This window comes from Limulus polyphemus, unplaced genomic scaffold (assembly GCF_000517525.1).
Source record: "Limulus polyphemus unplaced genomic scaffold, Limulus_polyphemus-2.1.2 Scaffold3155, whole genome shotgun sequence".
NCBI lineage: Eukaryota > Metazoa > Arthropoda > Merostomata > Xiphosura > Limulidae > Limulus > Limulus polyphemus.
The window spans coordinates 55,065-67,498 of NW_013668765.1; the positions used below are offsets into that span (position 1 = coordinate 55,065).

Here is a 12,434-nt window from a genome sequence, read left to right on the forward strand (position 1 = left end):
CAAAGGATCAACGAACTTCACGAATCGAAAGGAAGATCTACTAGATATTAATTAAATTATAAATATATCAATTCATGTGAATATGACAGAAAAATTTAATTTTTCTGAAAAGGTGGTGTCTATTTACTTGTGACCATGCTGTGTATATAGGCCATTTTTATAATTTTACCAGCAGCCCAAAAATATTTCTTAATCATGAAAAAACCTAATATTCTATGGCAAAGAGTGTCACTTGAAGTTTCTACCTTTTCTGAGCTACAATTGTACCTTAAACACAAATTTTTAGTGCCTTCTATTTCAGACTGAGAAATAGTTGTAACTCTTTACTTGTTTATACCATTTATGTACAAAAGTATATGTGGTATATCTTACTTATATGTTTTTGCTTAGTTCAATCATCACATTTTATCAATTAAAGAGGAGCTTGTGTCGGATATATAAAAGACTTTTCAGTGTAGGTAGTGTTATTAATTTACTTATTTTGTGTTTGTAATTCATTGACGTCAAGACTATTGAACGTTGTGTTTGCAATCCACTAATGTCGAGGATATGGAGATTTCCAGAAGGCCTAAGTGATATAAGTATAAATAGCTGTGACCAGACAAGCAGAAACAGAGTAAAAATAAAGTCAAATGGAAGAGAAGTTTGGTCAGAGAAAAGTTAGAAAAGTTAAAGTTAACCAAGCTCGGAGTGAATGGCCTAATGGTTAATAAGTTAGAGTAAGATTAACAGTTTGAAAGAGATAAGGAGAATAATTTGTCTCATCAAAGGGTGTTCTAAACTACTTGAACCCACCTGTGTGGACTTTGACAAAAGGCAAACGATTATTGGAAGTACGAAAAACAGACGATTATTGGAAGTATGAAGAACAGACAATTATTGGAAGTATGAAAAACAGATGATAATTGGAATACACTGTTGCATGAGTTACCACAGTTGTACCCTGAACTTCCAATTATAATCTGCTTTTCGTACTTCCAATTATCATCTGCTTTTCGTACTTCCAATTATCATCTGCTTTTCGTACTTCCAATTATCATCTGCTTTTCATATTTGAATTATACACGGATACTATTGCGATAAAAATAGTTTGGCTTGAATTCTAAAGCAATTGAATTGGCCTATGTGGACTTTTGACAAATAGAAAAGAACTGTATAGTGTTCAAGATACAATTATGATCTCCATATTGTAAATCATTTTTGTATGTACATATAACATGTTTCAAATATATATATATATATTATTTTAAAAACAAGTGGAATGCGTGCTCTTCATATATTGTCGAATTTATCACCAACAAGTCACAGATACCTACTGTAGAAGAAACCGTAGCGCAACAATACTTACAATACTATATATACTACTAAAAAGTAAGTTCTTGACAGCTTGAGAATGTCACATTCATTTAGATCTCATGTTTTAAACATTTTAATGATTTAGCATAGCCTTGAGAGTTTGTCAGTGGCATGTCTGTTCTTTCGAAAGAGGGTGACATTTTATTTTTGATGGGAACATATATGTATATATATATTTCTTTGTTTTATATGTATGTTTTAACCATTCAGTATGACTTGTAAGGGATGTTAAGCTTATCTATTACTATGAGCAAGAATAATATGCCTTCCTACTTACTGCAAACTAGCCCCACATAGGGCAGATACAAACGTTCTTTCGTATTACAGGAATAACAATTTAACATCTTATGATCTTATTTAATTAGTATGTAGAAGCACATTAACTTAATAACTATTCAGATGTACACTTAAAAAAACTAAATTTGCTCCTAATTTTGCAAGTGTGTGTGTGTTTGTACACACACACACACAAACATATATCTATATATTTTTTTTTTGCTTTTAGTTTCACTTCACATGCCCGTAGCAGTTAAATCTACTGAGTGTCCCTGAAGTCCAGACCCATAAGGAAAATAGGCATTATATTCTTAAAGTTAAACACATTTCTAATGTTAGTTGTACATATTTCAAGAAAGAAAATACCCTGATGGCACAGCTTATCAAGAATTTATATATGTATGAATGTTAATGACAAGCAATTTAAATAATAAATAAATTCAGAATAAATCGTGTATTTTTTTCCTATAGGTCCAGACTTCTGGGACACCCTGTATATATAAGGTGTATTGTCACTCCTGTACAATAATGAAAATCAAAAATAACTTTCTAGTAACCAAAAAAGCTCGATATTACCCTTCATAATGCATTACACTTACTTAGTACAATTTATTGAAGATGAAATAAGTGTTTCATTTTAAAAGAACAATAGTTAATTTCTGAGTTTTGAGGTAAGGTTGTGAGTGACCTAAAACAAATGCACAGTTACAGGTACAACACTGATTATTTTATTATTTTTGAATAATTTAAATATCAGTGGCTCACATGTTCTAACACTGCACATTAACAGAGAATTTATAAATTTAGCTGATTATTTATTCATACTATCTTCCTTTTTATGTTAAATCTTTTTATTATCTAATTACTACTGATTACTATTTACTATTACCCCGGATTTTTTGAACAAATTAAGTGTACTTCTTTGAGGTTCAGTGTATAGAAGAACCTCTATTGTCAAGCAAGTCTAGGATGTTACTTTTATAAAGAAATTATTAGAAATTATTTTTTAACTGTGCTGGCCTATGCTCTGAGGTAATCAATACAACCACAACTTTTTGTGCTCTTCAAGCACTTCAGACAGCTCATTGCAGAATAACTTCAGTCACAAACATGTAATAAATAAATTTACAAAGTTTTCATCATAGATAAACTCATTTTCTATTACACAAAAAATACTAAACCTTAAGATACAGTGATCTACTATAAAAACATGTTTACAAAATTAGTGTAAGTTACAGGAACTAACTTTTTTGATATAATATTAGCAATATTTTAGTATGACAGACAAGATCAATACATTTCAAATCACAAATGTCTTGATTAACTGTAACTAGCATGTGAGATAAATAACTTCTAGTCATGAAGAATCGAGACAAACGATTCAATTACAAATACCTTATTCTAACACAGCAGGTGGCACGATGCCAATGCATTTCCTCCAAAAAGCCAAAAAAGTAAAAGAAACAATGTTGTTTTGGTTAAAACATACCTTCATTTTGCTCCCAAAAAATCAAATGTGTATCTTTCAGAAAGTTTTTCCCAATAATAAAAAGTTCAACATTTCCTTCAACAAAACATTCAGATATTGATGTTTTTAGGATTTCAGGAACACCAAAAGGCTGGGCTACATTAGAAAATTAAATAAAAAACATGAGGATATAATTATACAAACAAAATGATTTTATCACTTACAATTTGGTGTTAATCTGCAGATATTAAATGTCATAATAAACAAAATGTGGCAATATTTTATTGAAGTGATCTATAAATTTGGGTTAAACAAAAAATACTTTAATGTACATGTAAAAAACAATAATGCATCAGGGTATGGCAAACTGAAAAACAACCACACTACAGTGAATTATTGTTTAACATTATGTTTATTGTACAAATGAAAGAATAAGAGAAAAAACACTAACTCATAATATTACTAAGTAGCCTGCTTGATCCCATTTTTCTTTCATTTGCTCAAAATAGCTGACATTATTACTAGTTAGTTATGATAAAAATGGTGATGCTATTATTATTGTCAGCAATATTTTTTATTTACCAACTAAAATCTAAACTCATTATTTTATTCTCTCAAGCAGAACCCCCCTTTTAAAAAAATTCAATATGAAATTTGTTTAAAAATTAATTTTCATTGAAAACCTTTTTCTTCATAATATTATCATTTATGACTCAGCAAATGATTAATCAATTATTCAAAATTTCAGTCAGCCAATACTCTTAGTTAATATATCTAAAAATCAAAAAGTGTCATACATACTACATAATATAGGCTTTGAAGAAACTTGTAGAATCTCTACAGATCCACATGATGATGGAATGATGGCACGAAAGACTAAACGACAATTTGTGCTTCGTTTTTTACAGCAAGAGAGTTTTTCTTTACTCAACAGACCAAATCGTTTCTCAACATCAACATTTCTCTCTTTTAGGATACCAATAAAATCACAGCTATATGAAATAAAAAAATATGGTTAAATCTTCTTCACAAATTTACTTAGAAACATTAAAAAGTGATAATGCTGAGAACTATTAATGTCACAAATATAGGGTAGTGATTTTGATATATCTCATGTATTATTAATTTTACAAAATAAAATTTTATCTTACATAAATAACATTATAAACAATTTTGTCATCCAGACTATATAGCTGTTGAGCATTCTACTAGTAAAATTTTGAAAAAAGGTCACCTGCACATAATGATGATTTTCTCTCAGCCCCAGTTTTTGAAATCTGTTAGAAGATGTTAAAACCACAAATGCAACATCACTAGTGACCACAAAAGCCAGTGCACTGTAAATTGTCACATTGTGCAGACTAAGAACCTAACAATATCTGTGCACATCAAGTATAACATGTTAAGTTGGGTATAAAAACTGCAAAAGTAGAATTAACCTAGAGCAGGGCTGCCCAACTTAAATCCAAAAGGGGGATTACCACTTAGAAATCTATTTGTGGGTAAGACTCTTATTTTTCTAATTAATAATCTATAAATCTATTAAAATGCCAGAATATATCTGTCTGGTGAATATTTAGAGCTACCTAATAAATAACTTAGCAATAAAACAAAAGACTGTCTCTATAAAACGTGAAGTGTTTTTTTTATTTTCTAAAATCAGTTTTTAACTAAGGGATCATTCCAATGCTCAGACAAAGATGAAATAGTGAACATGAAGTCAACAGCATAAATGGAGCCCATGGAATTGTGTGTAAAATCATATAAAAGTATCAGTCCAGATCTGACAGGGTAGTCACAAAAAAACAAGAGTGATGACCCTGGCAACAGTCAGTGGAAGACAGAAAGTATAAAGAGGCTGGGAACTGGATGGGATGGTGAGACACAGATTTAGCAAGCCTAGGAACATGAACAAATGTCAAAGTAGAAAAAGATGAGAAACCGTCATAGACAAAGACGACTGATTCCACACTGCAACAGTCTGGGTCCTAGTGAGTCTGAAATACCTCAGAAAATCACACGACAAAGAAACAGAGCTAAACAGAAGTCATGGATATAAGTGTGAGAGAACATCCCATCCCAACAGCAGAAGAACCAAGTAAGGAGGAACAGGGCAGAAGTAGTAGTACAGGTCCATGCAATGAAAACAAGATAACAAACCCATCCAGAAAATTTTCATCTGAAGCACCATGAAGTGCCTCAGACATGAGAGGAAGAGGTGAGAGGCAACTCAGAAGAGTGGAAAAAAAAGAAGAGAGAGAGAGAGACAAATGCTGCTTGAAAACTGAGCACAAGAAAGGAAAGTAGAAGTTAAGGGATCCACCCCCAAAGCAGGTAGAAAAGATATTTTAAAGAATAGAAATCAAGGAAATGAAATGGAGAATGACTGTAAACTGGGAGAAGATAGTCAAGTACAATACGAGGATGAGGCGCAGTAGTATGGGTGTCTAGTCGAATGACAAATGAACCTGCATGGACTCTCATGTCTGGAGTAGGAGTTTCACATAGGAAAACATGGGAGTTAGAAGAAAAGGAAGGGGAAGAGAAAGAAAAGAACATAACTGCGAAATCATGTCAAGGAAGAGGCTTGAGGATTTTCAACTACAGATAAAGCTATGCCTAGAGTAAACCCTGGTAGAGGAAATAGTGAGTAAAATTATCAACATCCTGATTATATTCTACGTGGCTGTAACCTTGTAAACTGAAAAATAATAATAAAATATTCAATCTGGGTAGAAGGGATAATGGCCGAACAGACACCAGGAGTAAGCCCAGTGTACATGAAGGAACCCTTACACGGTAACAAATCTAAATGATTTTTGTTACAGCAAGTCCAGACTATCTTTTCCAATGTATGCTGTGAACAATAATGCATATTTACTAGAAAGGTTGCATTTTAATGATATATCTTATTAATTCTTTCTATTTCTAAGGCATAAATGAAAACTGTCTCCCATTTTCATTCATTTTCAGTGTCCTTAAACATGATTTTTGAAATAAAATGATCAAGTCTTTTGAATTTTATGATTTATTGACATACACATTTAAAAATGTATAGAAATACAAAGCTAGCTATCGCTACATTGCTTTTGATATTCAAAAATACAAGTCACTTTTGATGAAACTTTCAAATTCTGAGTCTCTGAATCACTCTCCTTGAATAATTGGTACTACTTCTCTACTGGCTGTAAACGGGTTTCAGAGAACATTTATTTGCTGACCACAATTTGAACTCTTTTTTGTGATTTTATAGATACTCTGATATTTTGACAATGTTTATTTGACGGACATGATTTCAAACATAGCAAGCACTACATCAAACGTACAATAACAGACTATATGGACACTCTAACATTCTTATCTTCAAAAGGTTACTTTGATCTCAGTATTGTAAAAGTCTAGGAGCTTATTATTTATGAAGATAAGACAAATTTTACTCTTTGTTCATGAAGGTTAGAGTGCATATTATATTCAGAAAACTACAGTAATAAAAGAAACCAGTTAAATTTGAACAAATATTTAAGTTTGGTAAACTACCACAAACTTCACATAATTATTTAACAAGATTAAAAATGTCAATTATAGACAATGGCAAGGAAAATAATGAAGTTATTTCAATTGTAAGTTCTCAAGAAGAGTTACTACACAAAGAAATTGTATAACTCTCCTACTGTTGGAGAACTATCTTCCCATATGATATCATATATTAGCACAGTTTATATTAAACATGTGATTTTTAGGTGGGAGTTAGTTCAAAGCTAGTGGCAAGCAAATCTCTTAGGCAGTTGCTTGAGGAATGAAACTATTCTGTGTGTGGAGGTGACATATCATCTCAGAATTAGTGTTCAAAATTATTCCAACAATTTATTAATTGAAATTAAATTTATATCAACTGTCATAAAAATAATCCACTAACCGAAATCCCAATTAATTTGACTATCAAATAATCAAACAGCTGAAATTTGGGTTTCTGAATATTACTATTTCCAATTACTCCAATTATCCAAGTAATCAAATTTCAAGACAAAAGTTTGTCGAAACGATGAAAGTTTTTTTCACTGCGTATTCAAACTGTCTCCAAATTTCAAATCCAAGTAATCAAAATATTGCCACCAAACTTGCTCACCCTGTCTTTGTTATGGTAAAGCTACTAAGGCTGTCTGCCATTGTCAGAATTTTTAAATGCTGACTAGAGAAAAAGCAACTGACTGGCAGTTCAATTAAAGGTGTTTCCTTTTCCACAGAGAATTATGACTTTCTGGTAAGTTTTTCAAAATTATTTCAAGTATAATTTGTTGTGGCTGTTAGGTTATTTAAAGCTATTTACTTTCAACGTGAGAAATGTCAAAGGAAAATACTAAAGTTATGAAAACAACAGAAACAACATAAAAAAAAAGAAATTCTCAAGTGCTGGAAGTTTAAAAATAGTGTCTAGATATAAACAAAGCTCGGAAAAATTTAAAATGACATAAGAAAACAACAGGATTATTGTGAGTAGCTTCAAAAAGAAACAGGTTAGCCATCCAACCTTTTCAAGTTTAATTCCAGAGAATACTGACCATTATCGGAGATAGTTCAAACACGTGATTACTTGGACATCAGAACTTAGTGATTGCTTCTGATATTCAGTGAGCCAATGATCATTAGGTGGAACACTAAATGCTACAGCAATTCAGGTAATGGTTTTACTGTTGAGTTGCAGCAATGGGTTAACCCAAAAAATTTAGAGGTAAGTAATGAGGAATCAGCATCCATCTAGCAGCTTAAACCTCTGACTATTGCCTCTATGGATTACACCAATTTAAAAATCGAGAGGCCACTCCTTGGAAGAAAGTGTGTTGGGACTGGAAAGGTGATCTGCAACTAGAATGAAAGCACATAAAATACAACACACCAGAAGACATATGTTGAGCGTGTGGGTTCAAAAAGAGAACAAGAACGAGAGCCCCCTTGGCAAGTGTTATAAGCCACCACCATTGAATAGTCAGAATGAAACATGATTAGTGAAATCCGGACAAGAGGAAGAAAGTGAACTAAAGCATGTTGGACTGCCAGAAGTGCCAGGGTGTTAATATGGTAAGACCTTTCATCCGTAGACCACTGTCTTGAAGCTTCCTGCTGATCGACCCACACACCCCAACTTTGGAGATGAGCATCAGGGAAAAGAAACAAATCCAGATAAGGGGGAGGAATCAGTAAACCCTACACATAGAGGATAGGTTCAAATACTAATGCATATAGTCAAAGAGGGAAGTAGGAAAGTTAAGAGGAGAATCTAAAGGAATCCTAGCAAAAGACCATGGGTCATGCAGCATCTTCTGAAAATATTGCAAATGTGCCAAGCCCAAAGGGAGAAGTGCTTGCATAGAAGCCACATCCTCCAATACATTAGATCCTTGCTAGCAGTAAGATAGTGAACTGTAATGGTGTGGATAACAAAAAGCTCCATCAAATGCAATCAAGGAGGAGAATGAATGGTCTCGACACAGGTGGGTGTTTAAAAAAGACACTCCCCAAATAGACAAGATTGTTAAGTAGGTAACAGGAAAACTTATCCAACTGGAAAATCCAACCACCCGAGTTTCTTGTATAAGAAGCAGATGAGTACCACCACCATTCAGAACGTGCTAACCAAAGTTAGACATCCAAGTAGTGGTGTTAGTAAAATCCTCCAAAATGTGAAAGTTGGGTAAAATGCAAACCATTTGACAAAGGACATACAGAACCAAAACAAGTCTGAGGGGCAATGCAGTGTCCCACCTCAGAAGATCTCAAAAGCAAAGAAGCCAGGTGTGAAGGGGAAAAAAACTGAAGATGGCAAATGCCCAAAGAATATCTCACAAAAATCCCCTAGATATAGATAGAATGTCTAAGAAAGGAGGTGTAAAATAGGCATTTCCAGTAGGAGAGTCGATAGGGTAAGTGTAAGCTGGAAAACTAAGTGGGGGATAAAATGGATAGGATTAACAGAGACTGCCCCCTCATTCAGATGACAGTGATTTTAAGTACATAGAATCAAGACGAAAATCTGCTTGATGGTAATCTAAGGCAAAATGAACCAAAACCTGTGTAGGGCGAGGCATGCAAGTATCCTCTCCCAAAATAGAAACAAAAATGCTCATCATGAACCATAATGTCATGAGAAGGAGGGGAAATTATACTGTGAAACGTGTCTAAAAAAAGGCTGAGGTACGCCTAGCAGATTCTGCAGTAGAGGCCTGGGAAGGCAAGCCATAATCAGGTGGAGGAAAACTGACAAAATCTAGATTGTCCTAAACGAGTTTGGCAGTTGTAGGAGGAAGGCGAGCAATATCGGAAGAAGATAGGGTGGCCCCCAGGGTTCTTCACAAACTAAATTAATTGTAAGTATAAATTATAAAGAATTACGACAATGAAATAGTTGATATAATGTAAATTTAAGTAAGTGTGTAGTGAATAAACATATGTATTAGATGTTATGTGTAGAAGAAAACAAGATACGTATCCTAATTATCCATTTACTCCTAAGATGAACTACAGGTAAACTGAAAATAACAGACACTTAAGCCTAATGGAACTGTGCAGGACACAGTATATCAATAAGCTTTAATTTAAAAATTTAACCTAACAATAATATGTACAATATCGGGAGAAGGAGTTTGTGTAGACATTGGCTCCAGAGGTCCACACAAACAAAGTTAATACGAAGAGGTATATAAGATTAATAATGAAAATGAAATAGATGTTACATTGTAAAATTAACTAAGTGAATACTGACAGTAACATATGTATGAGATGTGATGTTTTGAAGAAAAAATAAAAAGATAACCTAATTTACAATATACCAGTAAGATGAATTACAGATAATCCTAAAATAAGAAAGACCCATGTTAAGCTTAATCTAACATTACAGGACAAAGGATACAACTAAGCTCTAATTTCAAACCACAACCTGACTATGAGTATTGACCAATCTAACTAAACATATGTTATTGAACACAAATAACTACAGATAATAATATTAACTGTAAAAATATTCAAAAACCATAACCATATAACACCTTATCTTTACAAAGTCAGCAGACAGTATTTCAAGATGTGTAGGCCCCAAACTCAAGTCGAGGCCAGATGAAGGCCAGCTCAATGGACAATCAATCTCCCGATGAAGTAAATCCAATAATTTCCCAGTTGAGTACTGCCACCTGAAGCCTATGTAGATGTACTGATAGAAGATATAACCTCCAAAGTGGTAACAAAAAATTTGAAATTCAAAATTAATAATCAAACACAACTGTGCTGGCAGGAAGAAATAAAAAGTGGAAAAAAATTTCTAATGAAGAATTAAATTCTGTAACTGGGTAAAAATATAAAATAATTCCACAAATATCGCTACTGTATAATGAACAGTAAATTTGTTGAGAGAAACTGATACAAAAAAAAAAAACACTTGAAGAGAGCATAAACTAAATGTCTGAACATGAGCATTGCCAAACAAGAAGTGATAGTTAGGTAGAATAGCATAGAGAAAGTCATGTGGATGTGTGGCACAACTATTGGTGGAGGTTTATTGCATGATAATTTGCATGGGAGAATCAGTTAAACCATGTGAATCAAGGGATGCACGGGAGTGAAAGGCTTGTGAAAATAGCAAATAGAGGGCAGCACTGAAGGAGAATAGCTATGTATGTGAACGGAAGTAAAGTACCTTGTCAGAAATTACTCACTAAAATGTTATGACATGTGCCCTTTGACCTGTTTGTAGTGAGAGGGTTAAGTTGGTGACTTGTAGTGTTTATATTCTAATGCAATCCCTGAAATGGCTCCAGTGGGCAGGAAAAATATATTATTGAAAATATTATCAAATATTTGCAAAAAGAAATAGGGTGTACATAGTATTTACCCATCAACTAAAATAATTTCAAAAGTAAAATACATTATCACAAATTATAACCAACTGGACATTATATAAAATAAATGGCCAATTGCAGTTGTGTTAGATCACTGCAACCAATTACAGTTATATAGTATCTAACCTCTAAAGCCTAGCAATTTCTGATTAACCCCAAACTTCCTAACATTTTTTTTAAATCATATAATGCATAATATAAAGTAATTATTTTTTTATGTTACAACATTTGCTGTAAAGTTTTATAAAAACAAATGGTAAAATCATTCATTTTCTATATAAAATAGGGATCATATTAGTAATTTTTTGGGTTAATTGTGATATTGAAGAAATTTTTGTTTAATTTTTTTATGGACCCTGTAATGAACAGTCATAGGCTCACAAACAATTTGATACATAAATGGTTTAGAAAAATGTCTGTATAAAGCTATGATTAAGGAACAATTACTCTCTCATAGAAACAAATAAACTGGTAAAGGAGACAGAGTCCCAGTGAAAAAACTGGTTACTGCAACTGTTATTACATAATATTCTATTGCATCTCTGTTTCTAATGTTTCTTCTGTGATTTTGGATGATATGAGCTGTAAATCCAACAGAGCATTTAAACATATTTGATTAACCCTTTCAAGACGGGTCACAGGTGAAAGGCCATGTCATCTTGTTTGTTGACTCGCATTCAAAATTTTATTTAACTACTATTTCATGAATTTATATCAATAAGTTTGGTATCAAATTGTAGATTATAATTCAAATTTTAGAACTATAGATTACTCAATTTTTTAATTTTAAAAGTAAATATTAAAAAAAAACAGATAAACATCAATTTTTGTGTGTCACATGGTATGTTCAATGCAGCACTGGTTCAAAATAGATGTTTGTGAAGTCAAAATACTAGGTCTATAGTTTCATACGAATTAGGAACTCAAGTTACTGATATTTACTAGCTAAAATATAAAATAAGAAAGTCTTATCTTTTCTATTTGCTAAGATATTGTTCATATAATAAATCAAACAAAGTGGCACCCCGCTTACCTTTTTCCATTTTTGGAAATGCACCCTTATATACACTTACTTCTATATATGACATGAATAATCAATCAGAAGCTCAAAATGTTCTCCTAGTGGTTTTCTCAACCTTTCTAACGTACCTAATGCTAATTCTTTCTTTTGAATCAAGATTTCAATGAGGTAGGTTGTGTCTTTAGTCTGCTCAAAATTTCATTTTTTTTTACCCAAATACAGCTTAGTTACTAAGTTTTATAAATTATAGTAAAAGTCTATAGTATTGATGTAGTAATTTATGATTTTGTGAGTTATTCAAAGGTATTGTTGCGCCAGCGAGTCACATGACTACAGTGACGCAACGTTTCTAGAACTATCATGTACTTTGGCGATTGCTCTAGTATTTACTAGGGTAGGCGGGTATATATATAAGAGGGGACAACGT

The 12,434-nt window shown here is 32.6% G+C and overlaps 1 protein-coding gene across 2 annotated transcripts in view; it reads right to left on the bottom strand.

The window, feature by feature from the left end:
• The window catches only part of LOC106468765, a 60,835-nt gene that overhangs the window by 35,485 nt on the left and 12,916 nt on the right, over positions 1–12,434 (bottom strand). For both annotated transcript variants that reach the window (XM_022397129.1, XM_022397128.1), the window contains 2 exons: positions 3,902–4,092; positions 3,122–3,256 (listed from right to left, as the gene is read on the bottom strand). In XM_022397129.1, the coding sequence (XP_022252837.1) occupies positions 3,122–3,256; positions 3,902–4,092 (326 nt within the window). The remainder of the gene's footprint in view (positions 1–3,121; positions 3,257–3,901; positions 4,093–12,434) is intronic.